We start from the raw sequence: 19410 nt of genomic DNA, 5'->3' as shown, positions 1-19410 counted from the left end.
CCATTTCATAAGGCTTTTTAAAGATGAAAGATGTTTATAGCTCAACCTCAGACACAAACAAGGATTTGAACACTACCACAGGAATGAAGAACAAAAAAACACTAATTACAGGAAGAGGTCCAAATTCAGCAGGAACATTTCTGGTCTGTGTTTTACTGTTGATCCAAAACAGATCACGTCTCCCAAATAAAGGCATTAAAAAGAAAAAGACATCCGTCCCACCTGGAACCCTTTCCCTGTACAGTGACGCCACGTTTGACCAGGCCACCTAGTGTACTATGTAGTGAATTGGGTATCATTTGGGACAGATGGGACAATCTGTTTTATCATTCATTGTGGCAATGGAAACGTACAAGTCATGGTGAAATGGGCTCATTGTGTGAGCAAGCCGGCACTGACAGAATAACGTATAGGGTAACTAACTACACATAGCCAACTAAAAAAGGCTGATCCATGCAAAGCAAGACATTCGACTACTCTCTCCATTGTTGACACTAAAGTGTTCTTTCTCAATGTGTCTAAAATGACTGACTCTTACAGCTCAACACGTGGAACCTTCCAGAAAGCCAACACATATCTCACAAACACACGAGTTACTACACTCCAAATAGCACGTGTGGGACACACACCTCGTTAGAGTAAGGCACACACAACTCGTTAGAGTAAGGCACACACACAACTCGTTACAGTAAGGCACACACACAACTCGTTACAGTAAGGCACACACACAACTCGTTACAGTAAGGCACACACACAACTCGTTACAGTAAGGCACACACACAACTCGTTACAGTAAGGCACACACACAACTCGTTACAGTAAGGCACACACACAACTCGTTACAGTAAGGCACACACACAACTCGTTACAGTAAGGCACACACACAACTCGTTACAGTAAGGCACACACACAACTCGTTACAGTAAGGCACACACACAACTCGTTACAGTAAGGCACACAACTCGTTACACATCAGCTAGTTTCCTGTGCGGGGTGCGGAACACGTGCAGACATTTTTGGTTTCGCGTTCGGCTGAGACCGAGCAGATGAGGTCGCATGGGACACATTCCTAGTGGTTTGCTAACTTTATTAGTAAACTGTCCCGTTAGATATCAAGCAAATACAACCACTTTTATGGTCAATTAAACTAAATTGGTATTTGAGCTATTTAGAGCTAAACAAAATAACAGCGGAGCATTTGGCACAATTCCACGTCATAACTTGTGGCAAAACAATCTAACTGGATATCTGGCTTAGCTAGCCAACTAGTTATAACCTAGTCTAGAAATATGCTCTTTGTTAGGTTAGCAATGGTAGCTAGCGTGTTGTTATTAGCTTGCTAGCAATCAACTGAGTCCCAGCCTGACTGGATCCAGCTAGTGTTAGCTAGCTAGCGAGTGTTGCCAGACTGGTGAGTGGATTGCTAACCTGATTTGCGTTTCGCTATTTTAACCCTTTTTCGTGGCACTAAGCCCCTCATGCGGTTTCGAAGAAGATGGTCATAAAAAATGTATGACTTTACCTGACGTTCTCCGTGTCCTTCCGTCAGACTTTCAAGTCTCCATAGATTCCCTGCACCCCAGACGAGGCTACTTTTCCTTGCGCGCAACAGTCGACTCCTGTCCTGGAGACATGCCGCCGAATGACGCTTGATCTCGAAGTCCACTTTAGAGACGAGGAGCTAGTTAATGTAGTTCCCACCCACTCGTTTAACGTACTACAGATATCGGTGTGAGAACTTCAGACTTGCTCTTTTCTGTTCATATAGTTTTCAATAGGAGTAATTATTTCATAAATTATAGATTCTGCATTTGACATCGACTATGATCATCAGGGTCTCCTGCACTCCACAAACCGTTTTAACCCACACATAACTCAAATGGCACCCTATATAGTAAAGCCCACTATGGGTCCTGGTCAAAAGTAGAGCACTATATAGGGAATAGGTTGCCATTTGGGACGTAAAGGCCCTATGTTAGTTACACAACATGACTAGCCACTGTTACACATTCATACTCCTTGTGAAATAAATAAGCATTAAAACACCAGAGACAGCAGTAGCCGATTTATTCAGTACAGCCAAAGACATTACATATAGACCTGCCATGATTATCTGGCCGTCAACATAAAGAATCCTACTGTATGTCTACATCTCAAATTGGCACCCTATTCCATACATAGTGCACTACTGAGTCCTGGTCAAAAGTAGTCCACAATATAGAGAACAGGGTGCCAATTTGGGACATAACCTTGTGTTACATTTGAGCATTCTAGAACAATGAACCCATTAGTATGCAGGGACTGTTCTATCTTCTAAAACAGGACTTAGTCCCAAGTGGTACCCTACCAGGCGATAAATAGTGCACTACAGAGGGTGCCATTTAGGACAGAGATTAGGTAACTGGGTTCATGCACCAGATCTCATTATCTCATCTCCCTTTGGAGGTAACCAGGCCAGTGTCCCAAATTGTACCCTATTCCATAGTGAACTACTTTTGACCAGGGATCCATAGGGATCCCAGGCCACTTAATGATTCTACACCTTAAATCTGTTTTCACGTTAGGCAAGGTGCTGTTATATAGAACGATTGTACACAATCAAAATCCACACAGACCAGTGAAAGATTGTTACACATTGAAATAATGGACAGAATTAATCGATTGTTATTCTCACCTCTCACTCCAGACAGCTGTTTGAAGGCTACAGTCCAAGCTGGAGTATAATGGTGTCAGAGTACTAAGGCCAGTCCAGAAGAGGGCAGTATATCTTAGTAAACCCTGTGGGAACAAAGAGAACCCTGTGCAGCAGTGGTTCTAGGTGTAGGTCCTGGTCCTGGTTGTGGCAGGAACAACTAGTATCCAATAAGTGTAAAAGAAAGACCACTTTGCTTACTTTCTGGAGTCCTAGGATTTTCTTGTTTATATACTTAAAACAGAGTCACATTGTAAAACATTGATCCAAGGTACTTTATATGATGTATTTGATCCAACCAGTAAATGTTTATTTTGGTTTACAGTACACAGTGTGATGCACAAAAGGAGAAAGTAACATATGTACAGGACACTTCTACTATGACAGACAGACAGGGAGGTGGTTGCATCATGCAGGCTGCAGATATCCATTCAAGTCCAGGTCGAGTCGGTGACCAACAGGCAGTGTGGTGTTGTGTGGTGTTGTTGTGGTGTTGTTGTGGTGCTGTGACCAACAGGCAGTGTGGTGTTGTTGTGGTGTTGTTGTGGTGTTGTGACCAACAGGCAGTGTGGTGTTGTTGTGACCAACAGGCAGTGTGGTGTTGTTGTGGTGTTGTTGTGGTGCTGTGACCAACAGGCAGTGTGGTGTTGTTGTGGTGTTGTTGTGGTGCTGTGACCAACAGGCAGTGTGGTGTTGTTGTGGTGTTGTTGTGGTGCTGTGACCAACAGGCATTGTGGTGTTGTTGTGGTGTTGTTGTGGTGTTGTGACCAACAGGCAGTGTGGTGTTGTTGTGGTGTTGTTGTGGTGCTGTGACCAACAGGCAGTGTGGTGTTGTTGTGGTGTTGTTGTGGTGCTGTGACCAACAGGCAGTGTGGTGTTGTTGTGGTGCTGTGACAAACAGGCAGTGTGGTGTTGAAAGTCCGTAATACACTGGCTTCACCACCACAACGGTAGATCCTCATATCTGTCAGGAGAAACAAGCAAAGAGTTCATAAACGTTGGTCCATTATTATATTGGTCCATTGACTAATAAGTCACTGACTATTGCTGTGTCTGTTACTCTCAAATGCACAATATACTATAGCCTATAGGTTATAGTGGACCAATAAACAATGAGGAACAGCATCTCTGACAGTATGAAACTACTTGAAACAAGAATGGATTAGATTTAGGCTACTAATCCCCACCGCCAAAAAGATGATGTCTAAAGCTGATCATTCTGAGGACAGGTATATCGGTATCCTCGGTATGTTTTCACACCCACCTTCCATAGCTTGCTAGTGGGACGCTCTCTGTGCTCTCCCTCTGTAGCAGGTCAGAGAACACCATATCAGGGCTGGATCTTTTCCCATACCTGAGAGAGAGGCAACGAGTACAAATAAACAGGAAAACATTTAGAAAGTTAAACCTTATATGAAATAAGGATATTTTGTGAAAGGCAACAAAAACAGAAGCATCAGAACCACTTTGGAAATGTGTTTTTCTTCTGGGATCAAATGCTCATCTTGTTTAATGAATGCATTTAACTGTTTACACCAAATAATAACCTTCATCATGTGCTGTACCTTCCCCTCACCAGATGAATGCATTTAACTGTTTACACCAAATAATAACCTTCATCATGTGCTGTACCTTCCCCTCACCAGATGAATGCATTTAACTGTTTACACCAAATAATAACCGTCATCATGTGCTGTACCTTCCCCTCACCAGATGAATGCATTTAACTGTTTACACCAAATAATAACCTTCATCATGTGCTGTTCCTTCCCCTCACCAGATGAATGCATTTAACTGTTTACACCAAATAATAACCTTCATCATGTGCTGTTCCTTAACCCCCTCACCAGATGAATGCATTTAACTGTTTACACCAAATAATAACCTTCATCATGTGCTGTACCTTCCCCTCACCAGATGAATGCATTTAACTGTTTACACCAAATAATAACCTTCATCATGTGCTGTACCTTCCCCTCACCAGATGAATGCATTTAACTGTTTACACCAAATAATAACCTTCATCATGTGCTGTTCCTTCCCCTCACCAGATGAATGCATTTAACTGTTTACACCAAATAATAACCTTCATCATGTGCTGTTCCTTCCCCTCACCAGATGAATGCATTTAACTGTTTACACCAAATAATAACCTTCATCATGTGCTGTACCTTCCCCTCACCAGATGAATGCATTTAACTGTTTACACCAAATAATAACCTTCATCATGTGCTGTTCCTTCCCCTCACCAGATGAATGCATTTAACTGTTTACACCAAATAATAACCTTCATCATGTGCTGTTCCTTCCCTCACCAGATGAATGCATTTAACTGTTTACACCAAATAATAACCTTCATCATGTGCTGTACCTTCCCTCACCAGATGAATGCATTTAACTGTTTACACCAAATAATAACCTTCATCATGTGCTGTTCCTTCCCCTCACCAGATGAATGCATTTAACTGTTTACACCAAATAATAACCTTCATCATGTGCTGTACCTTCCCCTCACCAGATGAATGCATTTAACTGTTTACACCAAATAATAACCTTCATCATGTGCTGTTCCTTCCCCTCACCAGATGAATGCATTTAACTGTTTACACCAAATAATAACCTTCATTCATGAATGCATTTAACTGTTTACACCAAATAATAACCTTCATCATGTGCTTCTTCCCCTCACCAGATGAATGCATTTAACTGTTTACACCAAATAATAACCTTCATCATGTGCTGTACCTTCCCCTCACCAGATGAATGCATTTAACTGTTTACACAAATAATAAAATAATAACCTTCATCATGTGCTGTACCTTCCCCTCACCAGATGAATGCATTTAACTGTTTACACCAAATAATAACCTTCATCATGTGCTGTTCCTTCCCCTCACCAGATGAATGCATTTAACTGTTTACACCAAATAATAACCTTCATCATGTGCTGTACCTTCCCCTCACCAGATGAATGCATTTAACTGTTTACACCAAATAATAACCTTTCATCATGTGTACCTTCCCCTCACCAGATGAATACATTTAACTGTTTACACCAAATAATAACCTTCATCATGTGTTCTTCCTCACCAGATGAATGCATTTCTGTACCTTCCCCTCACCAGATGAATGCATTTAACTGTTTACACCAAATAATAACCTTCATCATGTGCTGTACCTTCCCTCACCAGATGAATGCATTTAACTGTTTACACCAAATAATAACCTTCATCATGTGCTGTACCTTCCCCTCACCAGATGAATGCATTTAACTGTTTACACCAAATAATAACCTTCATCATGTGCTGTTCCTTCCCTCACCAGATGAATGCATTTAACTGCAAATAATAACCTTCATCATGTGCTGTTCCTTCCCCTCACCAGATGAATGCATTTAAAATAATTTACACCAAATAATAACCTTCATCATGTGCTGTTCCTTCCCCTCACCAGATGAATGCATTTAACTGTTTACACCAAATAATAACATCATGTCATCATGTGCTGTTTACACCAAATAATAACCTTCATCCTTCCTTCCCTCACCAGATGAATGCATTTAACTGTTTACACCAAATAATAACCTTCATCATGTGCTGTTCCTTCCCCTCACCAGATGAATGCATTTAACTGTTTACACCAAATAATAACCTTCATCATGTGCTGTTCCTTCCCCTCACCAGATGAATGCATTTAACTGTTTACACCAAATAATTTATCATGTGCTGTTCCTTCCCTCACCAGATGAAATAACTGTTTAACAAATAATAACCTTCATCATGTGCTGTTCCTTCCCCTCACCAGATGAATGCATTTAACTGTTTACACCAAATAATAACCTTCATCATGTGCTGTTCCTTCCCCTCACCAGATGAATGCATTTAACTGTTTACACCAAATAATAACCTTCATCATGTGCTGTTCCTTCCCCTCACCAGATGAATGCATTTAACTGTTTACACCAAATAATAACCTTCATCATGTGCTGTTCCTTCCCCTCACCAGATGAATGCATTTAACTGTTTACACCAAATAATAACCTTCATCATGTGCTGTACCTTCCCCTCACCAGATGAATGCATTTAACTGTTTACACCAAATAATAACCTTCATCATGTGCTGTACCTTCCCCTCACCAGATGAATGCATTTAACTGTTTACACCAAATAATAACCTTCATCATGTGCTGTTCCTTCCCCTCACCAGATGAATGCATTTAACTGTTTACACCAAATAATAACCTTCATCATGTGCTGTACCTTCCCCTCACCAGATGAATGCATTTAACTGTTTACACCAAATAATAACCTTCATCATGTGCTGTTCCTTCCCCTCACCAGATGAATGCATTTAACTGTTTACACCAAATTTAACTGTAACCAAATTCATCATGTGCTGTTCCTTCCCCTCACCAGATGAATGCATTTAACTGTTTACACCAAATAATAACCTTCATCATGTGCTGTACCTTCCCCTCACCAGATGAATGCATTTAACTGTTTACACCAAATAATAACCTTCATCATGTGCTGTTCCTTCCCCTCACCAGATGAATGCATTTAACTGTTTACACCAAATAATAACCTTCATCATGTGCCCTTCCCCTCACCAGATGAATGCATTTAACTGTTTACACCAAATAATAACCTTCATCATGTGCTGTACCTTCCCCTCACCAGATGAATGCATTTAACTGTTTACACCAAATAATAACCTTCATCATGTGCTGTACCTTCCCCTCACCAGATGAATGCATTTAACTGTTTACACCAAATAATAACCTTCATCATGTGCTGTACCTTCCCCTCACCAGATGAATGCATTTAACTGTTTACACCAAATAATAACCTTCATCATGTGCTGTTCCTTCCCCTCACCAGATGAATGCATTTAACTGTTTACACCAAATAATAACCTTCATCATGTGCTGTTCCTTCCCCTCACCAGATGAATGCATTTAACTGTTTACACCAAATAATAACCTTCATCATGTGCTGTTCCTTCCCCTCACCAGATGAATGCATTTAACTGTTTACACCAAATAATAACCTTCATCATGTGCTGTACCTTCCCCTCACCAGATGAATGCATTTAACTGTTTACACCAAATAATAACCTTCATCATGTGCTGTTCCTTCCCCTCACCAGATGAATGCATTTAACTGTTTACACCAAATAATAACCTTCATCATGTGCTGTACCTTCCCCTCACCAGATGAATGCATTTAACTGTTTACACCAAATAATAACCTTCATCATGTGCTGTTCCTTCCCCTCACCAGATGAATGCATTTAACTGTTTACACCAAATAATAACCTTCATCATGTGCTGTTCCTTCCCCTCACCAGATGAATGCATTTAACTGTTTACACCAAATAATAACCTTCATCATGTGCTGTTCCTTCCCCTCACCAGATGAATGCATTTAACTGTTTACACCAAATAATAACCTTCATCATGTGCTACACCAAATTACCTTCCCCTCACCAGATGAATGCATTTAACTGTTTACACCAAATAATAACCTTCATCATGTGCTGTTCCTTCCCCTCACCAGATGAATGCATTTAACTGTTTACACCAAATAATAACCTTCATCATGTGCTGTTCCTTCCCCTCACCAGATGAATGCATTTAACTGTTTACACCAAATAATAACCTTCATCATGTGCTGTTCCTTCCCCTCACCAGATGAATGCATTTAACTGTTTACACCATAACTGTTTACACCAAATAATAACCTTCATCATGTGCTGTACCTTCCCCTCACCAGATGAATGCATTTAACTGTTTACACCAAATAATAACCTTCATCATGTGCTGTACCTTCCCCTCACCAGATGAATGCATTTAACTGTTTACACCAAATAATAACCTTCATCATGTGCTGTACCTTCCCCTCACCAGATGAATGCATTTAACTGTTTACAAATAATAACCTTCATCATGTGCTGTTCCTTCCCCTCAAATAATTTAAACCTTCATCATGTGCTGTTCCTTCCCCTCACCAGATGAATGCATTTAACTGTTTACACCAAATAATAACCTTCATCATGTGCTGTTCCTTCCCCTCACCAGATGAATGCATTTAACTGTTTACACCAAATAATAACCTTCATCATGTGCTGTTCCTTCCCCTCACCAGATGAATGCATTTAACTGTTTACACCAAATAATAACCTTCATCATGTGCTGTACCTTCCCCTCACCAGATGAAGAACTCACCGCTGTCGAGTGATTTGGTTGATGTAGTGTCTGAGTGCAGAGAAGTACTTGGCGAAGTCCTCGACAGGCGCATCTTCTGCGGGAATGACGGGTTTGGATGGATACGCGGCCATCAGATTGGACATGCATATCAGCAAGAACACGGCCAGCATACCCAGAGACATCGCTGCGTTAGGGCGCATCTAAACCACACAAAAGCGCAGAGAAACAAACTAGAAAACAAATGCACTGTGACTACACTCCTGTCCTTAGTTCATATTGTAGCCAATAAAATGCAATTATTTTTTATTTGCTACCGTGCGTAATAACTTATAAATAAACCATAAAGCCAACGACACCTTGTTATCCAAAATAATATTCCATTATCTTTAATAACCAACTGAAAAAATATTAACCAACTGATATTTTGAATGTGCAGAAAACAAGGTTTTCCATGAGGACAAATATTTTCTTTAGTAATTCAATCAAGAGCAACTTTACAAAAATCCTGGAAGTCTATAAAAAGGCAAATAGTCAGCAATAGAAAAGTGCTTTTTACTCACTTTATGTTGTGAAGACTGGAGATGGTTTCGTTGAATGACTGTTCTGTGCTCGCAACTGTGTTTGTCAGCAAGCATCCTGTGAGTTTTATATCGGTGGCAGGGAGCGCATTTGGAGGAGAGGGGAGGGGAGGGTGCCCAAAAGAACACATAAGTTATGTTCACCTCAGACTGCAAGGAAGAGAGTTCAGGGATGGGTAATATAGCACTTTGACAAACGTTAAACCAGGATATAGATATATATATGCCTACTTAACTAGTCTTCAGTGTTTGACATGAACAATACTGATTTCATGTTGAGATTTAAAGTAAGGAAATGCGTCATTGTCATCTACACCTTTTATTTGGGTGTGTAATCAAATGTATGGACGCACACGGAATAAATCATTTATCAACTGTAGGTCGAGTATGATCCTCTTTGAAGAGACAAACTTGTTGTTCTTTTTATTTATTTCACCTTTATTTAACCAGGTAGGCTAGTTGAGAACAAGTTCTCATTTGCAACTGCGACCTGGCCAAGATAAAGCATAGGAGTGTGAACAGACAACACAGAGTTACACATGGAGAGAGCATTACATGATAGGAAACTAAATATTTGTAATGAGTCACTAAACTTTGCTCAACCATGCTATCGACCTCTGACAACTGCAGTTTATGTTATGATAAGCAATGCCAGTGCAAGTCCATGTCTGAATAATGAGCTTCCATTGAAAGGCTCTCTGGAATATGGATGGACCCAGATTCAAGTCTGAATTCAGATAGCATGTACTGAATACTTCAGAAAGGTCTGAATTCAGACAGCATGTACTGAATACTTCAGAAAGGTCTGAATTCAGATAGCATGTACTGAATACTTCAGAAAGGTCTGAATTCAGATAGCATGTACTGAATACTTCAGAAAGGTCTGAATTCAGATAGCATGTACTGAATACTTCAGAAAGGTCTGAATTCAGATAGCATGTACTGAATACTTCAGAAAGGTCTGAATTCAGATAGCATGTACTGAATACTTCAGAAAGGTCTGAATTCAGATAGCATGTACTGAATACTTCAGAAAGGTCTGAATTCAGATAGCATGTACTGAATACTTCAGAAAGGTCTGAATTCAGACAGCATGTACTGAATACTTCAGAAAGGTCTGAATTCAGACAGCATGTACTGAATACTTCAGAAAGTCTGAATTCAGATAGCATGTACTGAATACTTCAGAAAGTCTGCACTTTCTACATTTTGTGTATAGCCTGAAATTAAAATGGATTACATTTAGATTGTGTCGCTGATCCACACACACACAATAGCCCATGATGTTAAAGTGGAATTATGTTTTTAGAAAAGTTAATTAAAAATGGAAAGCTGAAATGTATGTACATGCCTTTTATAATAATCTAAGTAATACTTGTTGGCTCCAGTCTATTAGGTGAATCAATCCTTTAGAGACGTATCTTATGGTCATCAATATATGGCAAAAACAAACAGAAGAAACCAATCATACATTTCCTGAGCTAGAACATTCTCCCATCTTTTCACTCGCATGATTGACTTCCCTGCATCTAGTCAGACAGGAGAGGAGTTTAGCTGCTTTGCCCTTGTGGTCTTCAGTAATTATAATTCACCGTTAATATTGATGGACGTGTCGGAGGGAGGATCACTCCAAGGTAGCGTCCCAAATAGCACACTATTCCCATTGTAGTGTACTATGTAGGGAATAGGGTGCCATTGTAGATCTTTGTGGGCTATACTCGGCCTTGTCTCAGGATGGTAAGTTGGTGGTTGAAGATATCCCTCTAGTGGTGTGGGAGATGTGCTTTGGGAAAGTGGGTGGGGTTATATCCTTCCTGTTTGGCCTTGTCCGGGGGTATCATCGGATGGGGCCACAGTGTCTCCTGACCCCTCCTGTCTCAGCCTCCAGTATTTATGCTGCAGTAGTTTATGTGTCGGGGGGCTAGGGTCAGTTTGTTATGTCTGGAGTACCTCTCCTGTCCTATTCGGTGTCCTGTGTGAATTTAAGTGTGCTCTCTCTAATTCTCTCTCTCGGAGGACCTGAGCCCTAGGACCATACCTCAGGACTACCTGGCATGATGACTCCTTGCTGTTCCCAGTCCACCTGGCCGTGCTGCTGCTCCAGTTTCAACTGTTCTGCCTGCGGCTATGGAATCCTCACCTGTTCACCGGACGTGCTACCTGTCCCAGAACTGCTGTTTTCAACTCTCTAGAGACAGCAGGAGTGGTAGAGATACTCTTAATGATCGGCTATGAAAAGCCAACTGACATTTACTCCTGAGGTGCTGACTTGCTGCACCCTCGACAACTACTGCGATTATTATTATTTGACCTTGCTGGTCATTTATGAACATTTGAACATCTTGGCCATGTTCTGTTATAATCTCCACCCGGCACAGCCAGAAGAGGACTGGCCATCCCTCATAGCCTGGTTCCTCTCTAGGTTTCTTCCTAGGTTTTGGCCTTTCTAGGGAGTTTTTCCTAGACACCGTGCTTCTACACCTGCATTGCTTGCTGTTTGGGGTTTTAGGCTGGGTTTCTGTACAGCACTTTGAGATATCAGCTGATGTACGAAGGGCTATATAAATACATTTGATTTGATTGTAGTGCACTATGTAAGGAATAAGGTGCCATTTTGGATGCATGCCAAGCAGCTAGAGAAAGCAGCAAAGCAGGTTCATTACTTCCAGTGATCCCATCAGTTCATACCATAACATTAGAGAATTTGCATAGTAAAAAAATCCCATAAGTTTGATGAGGCAAGTCGGTCTACAGCTATACCCCAGACTGTATGTTATTTTACTATCACTGACACCAATCTGGATGGCAGAGTATTACAACCAAGTATTATTAACCGGAGTGGTAACCTAAAGCATCAGGAGGACATGAGTGAGTGAGGTCACAGTGATCACAGATACGATCACAGCATGCTTTTCATCCAGTCCCTTGGTCACCTAAATTGATCTGTCCATAAGAGAGATTGCTGTACAACTGCCAGAGTCCAGGCAGGGACAATGGCTTGAAGAGGATTTATAGTTTTAACGTTTCATTTAAAAAGAGTGCCCACTTTGAGATAACTGCTTGCCTGACAAGCTCTTCAATGGTTTTTCCACTAGAAAACCGCTTGATGCTCATCTTGAATCGACTGATGGTTGATTTGTTCATTTTGCATTCAAATGTGTTTATGAAAAATATGTCCCAGTGGTTCTGGTGTATGAGAATTTATTTCTGTTAGTTTAAAACACTAAAAGGGGAGGAGAAGTGTATTTTAAAACAGGCAGACAAGTCCTAACAGTAAAAGGGGGTGTTTACCTGGACTGTCTGTTCATCTTCCTCCATCAGCCCTTCCTGTTCATCTTCCTCCATCAGCCCTTCCTGTTCATCTTCCTCCATCAGCCCTTCCTGTTCATCTTCCTCCATCAGCCCTTCCTGTTCATCTTCCTCCATCAGCCCTTCCTATTACAAAGTGAAGTTTATTAGAACAAGGCATCTTTCAGGGGGATAGTGCCTCTTCCAAACACTGAATCACAACAACGTCCTGTGTGACGACCCTCCCACTCTGTCTGCCGTATTCTCTCTGTTATTTCCTTATTAGGATGCTGGTGGGCGGAGTTGGGAGGGTCGTCAGCTACATGGGAAACACCTGGGCCCGGTGTCTCCCAGGATAAATACACCACTTCCCCATTCATGGAGGAGACTCTCTCCATGCAGACACCCTCTGTAGATTGTGTTGTGGTTCTTGGTGGCCGTTTGTTTGTTTGTTTGCTTTGGCACCTTTCATCACCCTGCATTATCACATTCATGCATGCAAAACACTCACTTACACTACTGATTACTGATTACACACACCATTGTCTATTATACTTAGTTGCTTTAGGTAATAAATACATATTTTGCTACTCATTATCTCCACGTTGTCTCCCTTTGTTACGGGCTTTGAGCCGGTTCATGACAAGTGGGGGCTCGTCCGGGATATTTGAACTATTGGTTTGGGAGACCGTGGAGGTACGTGTTTGGGTTGCATAGTGTGTTTGATAGGCCCAGTATTGGTTGCCTTTTGTTGTTTGGTTTGTGTGCTGTGTTGGAGAGACTATAATGGTTAGTTTCCAGGCCCTGCCTAGCCTGAACTCTTGTTCTACTTTCTGTTGGGACATCAGTCTGAGGTGAGTAATCTGCTGTGTACCTCGGTGGGAGATTTGGGTAGGGTAGTGGAACTTGCTACCCGGAGCTATAGCCTTTTTCCCCTGATAGGTTTAGCGACGTGTTTCATTTTTTGGAATATGTTGGGCATGGTTAATGTTTGTTATTTTTGTGTGGTGTCTGTGGACTGAGCAGTTGTCTCGGGGGCACATCCGTGGCTTGGTGGAATTTGCCAGCATGCTGGGGAGTTCTATTTCCTTGCCAGCGGGCTACAGTGCGTAAATTCCCACCGCAAATCTGCACGAAGACTAGGGTTGAGTTATTGTAGGTTTTGGGGAAGCTCTGTATCTCATCTCTCTTCTGTGGTACTCAGGGTGATTATAATTCTCGGGTTGTGGTCTGGTGTGCTCAGCAGAAGGGAAGAGACAGAATTTTTTTTTTTTGTGTGTGATTATGGCGTCTTATGTAGATAAGTTCATTCGCTCTCCATCAGAGGAATTGTTAGATTTAGGTACTAAAGAACAGCTGTTGAAGGTCTCGGAACACTACAAGGTTGAGATTAGTGATAAACGTCTAAAGAATTCTATTAGGTTGATATTGAAGGCCAATCTGATGGAGAGTGGTATTCTTGAAGTTACCACTGGGCCAGCCTCTGCTGAGGATTTGTCGTCTCCCCATAACGTTACAATGGACATTCCATCGGTTAGTCCTAGTAGCCTTCTTTTTGAACAGCAGAAAGAACTGCTTTTGTTACAGCTGGAGCATGATCGTGAGAAGAGAGAGCATGATCGGCAGCATGATCGTGAGAAGCTAGAGCATGATCGTGTAAAATATGAAAAGGAATTGGCATTTAAACAAGATATGGAGCGTGCTAAAATCAAATTGCAACAAGAACGTATAGAGTTGGTTAGGGAAGGAAAGATCTCAGGGGAGAGTTTGTTTTGGGAAGGTGACCCAGATTTACCTAGGGGTAGTTCCGCTTTTGGTCGTGCCCCAGAGACATTTGATATTGTTGGGAACTTACGGTTATTGCCTCGGTTTAATGAAAGGGACCCCGAGACATTCTTTTCGTTGTTTGAGCGGGTTGCTAACGCTAGGAGTTGGCCTGATTCTGACCGCACTTTAATGTTGCAGTGTGTGCTGACTGGTAAAGCGCAGGAAGCATATTCAGCTCTTAGTGTACACGATAGTGCCAGTTATGATAAAGTTAAAACAGCTGTGTTACAGATTTATGAATTGGTCCCTGAGGCTTACCGCCAACGATTTAGAACTTTAAAAAGGGATGATAACCAGACTCATGTTGAGTTTGCGCGACAGTTGTCTTTACAGTTTAATCGCTGGTGTTCCGCCTCTGCAGTTGTGACTTTCCAAGGGCTGTGTGATCTGATTATGTTAGAGCAATTTAAGGACACAATTCCTGATCGTATTGCCACGTATATTAATGAACAGAAAGTAAAGAATGTTGCTGAAGCTGCAGTTTTGGCAGACGAGTATGTGTTGACTCACAAAAGTGTCTTTGCAGAACCCCGTATTCGGAAAGAGTGGGGCGTTCGGATAGATTTGGGCTTCGCTCACCGAGATACTTTGGTTCTCGGGCAGAGTTCTATTCAACTAGGGTTGAACCTGACTCCCATGGTAAAGCTGACTTTGGGCATGAGTGTCACTACTGTCAAGGTTCAGGGCATTGGAAAACGAATGTCCACTTCTCAGGTCAAAGGGTGCTTACGCTAAATCTAAGCCTACTGCATTAGCTGCACCTATTCCACATCAGTTCATTCATGACTCATTTCCTCAGGCCCAGGAGAATGTGAAAGTCCATATTGATCCAGACTATTTACCTTTCATTACAGAAGGTTTTGTGTCTATGTTAGGAAGTAAAGACCTAGTGCCAGTGAAGATCCTGAGAGACACAGGTGCCTCTGAATCATTTGTGTTGGAGTCTGTGTTACCCTTTTCTGCTGAGACTGATTCGGGAATAGTGTTCTAATTAGGGGAATAGGTTTGAACACTCTGTCAGTTCCATTGCATAAACTGATGTTGGATTGTGGGCTGGTGAAGGGTGAAGTTGTTGTGGGTGTGCGTCCTTCGTTGCCTATTGAGGGTATCGATGTTATCCTTGGGAATAACTTGGCTGGTGAGCGTGTATGGCCTGTCGTGTTTCCATCTCTAGTGGTTTCCACTAAGCCGTCATTTGTTGGGATTCCTGATGAGAGTGTACAGAGTTTCCCAGAGGTGTTCTCTGCGTGTGCAGTGACACGTTCTATGAGCCGTGGCGAACTGGTCACTGCGCCGACTAATGATAATAATACAAAGTATGTCACTGTTTTCCCTGTTATCCCGTTATCTGTAACCCGCTCAGATCTAATCAATGCGCAACGGGATGACCCCACGTTGGAAGAGTTGCGTGATCAAATTGTGCCTATAGAACAGTTGGGAGATGTCGCCCATGGCTATTTTCTCCAAGAGGATGTCCTGATGAGAAAGTGGGTGTCTCATGATAGTGTTTTTCTGGGGGAGGCAATTAGTCAGGTTGTTGTACCAGTTAAGCTTCGTGAGTTGGTGTTGGAAACTTCTCACAGCGACGTGGCTGGACATATGGGGGTGAGGATTTCTTTTGGCCTAGATTAAAGAGGGATGTTTCTGATTTTATCAAAACTTGTCACACCTGTCAATTAACTGGTAAGCCTAATCAAGCTATTAAACCAGTACCATTGTTTCCTATTCCTGTACTCAGCCAACCTTTTGAGTATCTGATTATTGACTGTGTGGGTCCTCTGCCTCGTTCTAAAAAGGGTAGTAGTTACCTGTTCACTGTGATGTGTCAGACCACTAGGTTTCCTGCTGCCTATCCTCTCCGATCTATCACGACTAAATCGGTGTTAAAAGCTTTGACTCAGTTTCTCTCATTGTTTGGAATCCCTAAGGTCATTCAGAGTGATCAAGGATCTAATTTTACCTCTAATCTGTTTGGTCAGGTTCTTCAACAGCTCCATATTAAACACAATTTGTCTAGCGCCTATCACGCGCAAAGTCAAGGAGCACTGGAACGTTTCCATCAAACACTAAAGTCTTTGTTGAGAGCTTATTGTACTGAGATGGATAAGGATTGGGAGGAGGGGTTGCCTTGGTTACTGTTAGCTGCTAGGGAAGTTTCACAGGAGAGCACAGGTTTCAGTCCAAATGACCTTGTGTTTGGACATAGGGTGCGTGGACTTTTATCTGTTCTCCAGGATGACTGGAAGTCTCCCGAGCCTCCTCAGTCCCTGTTATCGTATGTGTGTGATTTCCGGCGACGGCTGTATGCCGCTGGTGAAATGGCTAAAGAGAAGTTATCATCTTCACAGGAGAGGATGAAGGGCATATTTGATCGCCGAACTGAGCCTCGTCACTTTAGTCCAGGTGACCAGGTTCTTGCTCTGCTGCCAATTGTTGGTTCTCCTTTTCAAGCCAAGTTTCAAGGTCCATATACAGTGGTGCGCCAGTGCACTGAGCAAAATTATCTAGTTGCCACTCCAGAACGGAGGAAAGCACACCAGCTGTGCCATGTAAATCTGTTAAAACCCTATTATGCACGTTCCTCTGAGACTGAACAGTGGGATTCTACAGAGGACGGTAAACCTGTTCTTTTGGCTGATACCGTTGTTTCCTTGGGTTCTTGTCGTGCTAGATCTGTGCATGAGGAGGAAGATGTTCCTGGTCCTGACGATTGTATATTGCAGGGTAGATTGCAAAATTCAGAAACACTGGATATTTTAGACAGTCTTCTCACTCACCTACCTGTTGATGGGCGGAAAGAGATAGTTGGTCTGATTCAGAGATTTCCAGGTTTGTTGTCTGATAGACCTACACGTACAAACTTAATAGAACATGATATTGACATTGGAGGTGCTGACCCCATTCGTCAGCGCTTCTATAGAGTTTCTTCAGAGAAACTACGTTGTCTGGATGCTGAGGTCAAGTACATGCTGGAGAGTAAGATAGCAGAGCCTTCTTTCTCCAGTTGGGCTTCTCCCTGTATCTTGGTCAGTAAACCGGATGGAACAAACCGTTTTTGTACGGACTACCGTAAGGTAAACAGTGTCACAAAGCCAGATTCATTTCCTCTTCCTCGGATGGAGGACTGTGTTGATCAAGTCGGTGCAGCTAAGTTTGTGAGCAAATTTGACCTGTTAAAAGGCTATTGGCAGGTGCCACTGACAAGTAGGGCACGTGAAATCTCTGCCTTTATTACACCCTTTGGTCTGTACTCGTATTCAGTTATGAGTTTCGGTCTGCGCAATGCACCTGCCACTTTTCAGCGACTTATGAACAGGGTTGTCGCCGGTCTGACCGGGTGCGCTGTTTATTTGGACGATGTAGTGATCTATGCAGATACTTGGGAAGAACATCTGTCCCGTATTCAAGCATTGTTCGAACGTCTGGCTGCGGGTCGCCTCACAATCAATCTGGCAAAATGTGAGTTTGCTCAGGCGACCGTTACATACCTTGGAAAAATGGTTGGGCAGGGTGAAGTGCGTCCTGTTCGGGCTAAAGTGGTGGCTATTGATGCTTTTCCACCACCAACTACTAAAAAGGAACTGATGCGTTTCTTGGGCATGATTGCTTATTACCGTAGTTTTTGTAATAACTTCTCTACTGTGGTCGCTCCCTTGACAGATATGCTGAAAGCTAAGGCTGTTTATGTTTGGTCTACTCGTTGTCAACACGCTTTTGAAGAGGCAAAGAGGTTGCTTACCTCAACTCCAGTGCTGGCTGCTCCTCGCATGGATTTGTCATTTACCTTGCAGGTGGATGCTAGTCATGTGGGGGCAGGTGCAGTTTTGCTGCAAGCAGATGTGTCTGGGATTGAGAGGCCTGTTAGTTTTTTTTCCAAAAGTTTAACGATTATCAGTTGAACTATTCGGTTATTGAAAAGGAAGCGCTAGCATTAATTTGGGCACTACAACACTTCGAAGTGTATGTCGGGTCGGGGTAGTACCTATTGTGGTCTACACCGACCATAACCCCCTCACTTTTTGAGGTCCATGATGTGTCCAAACCGGAGGATAATGCGATGGTGTTTATTTTTACAATCATTCCATCTCGATGTGAGGCACATCCAGGGGACTGAAAACGTGATTGCTGATGCGCTCTCTCGTGCGCCCTGTTCCTAATGTTTACGTGACTGACCATTGTTTCGTATTGTCATGTTCTCTCTGTCCTGTCTGCTCCCTCCTGGTCTTGTTTTCTTCTTTCCTCTTAAATGTTGCTTCCTGTGCGAAGGTCGCTGAGGTCTGGGGAGGAGGTTGGCTGGGGCAAATTGTAAGTGTGAACACGTAAACCCTCATCAATTTGTGGCGCAGAAGCTGTGTCAATTTGGAACTTAGAGGCTGGTATTTTGTTCCGGGGTCCTTGTTGGTCCCCGGTTTTATGGGGGGGGATGTGACGACCCTCCCACTCTGTCTGCCGTATTCTCTCTGTTATTTCCTTATTAGGATGCTGGTGGGCGGAGTTGGGAGGGTCGTCAGCTACATGGGAAACACCTGGGCCCGGTGTCTCCCAGGATAAATACACCACTTCCCCATTCATGGAGGAGACTCTCTCCATGCAGACACCCTCTGTAGATTGTGTTGTGGTTCTTGGTGGCCGTTTGTTTGTTTGTTTGCTTTGGCACCTTTCATCACCCTGCATTATCACATTCATGCATGCAAAACACTCACTTACACTACTGATTACTGATTACACACACCATTGTCTATTATACTTAGTTGCTTTAGGTAATAAATACATATTTTGCTACTCATTATCTCCACGTTGTCTCCCTTTGTTACGGG

The 19410-nt window shown here is 42.4% G+C and overlaps 2 protein-coding genes across 2 annotated transcripts in view; both read right to left on the bottom strand.

Moving 5' to 3' along the window:
- pals2a (protein associated with LIN7 2, MAGUK p55 family member a) overlaps nucleotides 1–1703 on the bottom strand; it is a 52588-nt gene extending 50885 nt beyond the window's left edge. Inside the window, exon 1 of the mRNA XM_065027438.1 lies at nucleotides 1523–1703. The gene's annotated coding sequence lies outside the window, so the exon portion shown is untranslated. The remainder of the gene's footprint in view (nucleotides 1–1522) is intronic.
- A 1046-nt stretch (nucleotides 1704–2749) lies between these two features.
- LOC135575136 (pro-neuropeptide Y-like) lies at nucleotides 2750–12921 on the bottom strand. Its single transcript, XM_065027437.1, has 5 exons — nucleotides 12770–12921; nucleotides 9461–9536; nucleotides 8919–9100; nucleotides 3957–4046; nucleotides 2750–3656 (listed from the first exon to the last, which is right to left on the bottom strand). Exons 1-5 carry the CDS (start codon nucleotides 12784–12786, stop codon nucleotides 3629–3631), a joined length of 393 nt encoding a protein of 130 aa, XP_064883509.1. The 5' UTR covers nucleotides 12787–12921; the 3' UTR covers nucleotides 2750–3628.
- Nucleotides 12922–19410: the final 6489 nt, after the last annotated feature.

Source organism: Oncorhynchus nerka, linkage group LG14, assembly GCF_034236695.1.
Source record: "Oncorhynchus nerka isolate Pitt River linkage group LG14, Oner_Uvic_2.0, whole genome shotgun sequence".
Taxonomy (NCBI): Eukaryota; Metazoa; Chordata; class Actinopteri; order Salmoniformes; family Salmonidae; genus Oncorhynchus; species Oncorhynchus nerka.
Note: the sequence above shows the minus strand (reverse complement) of the source record. Positions and strands in the feature narration are given on the sequence as shown.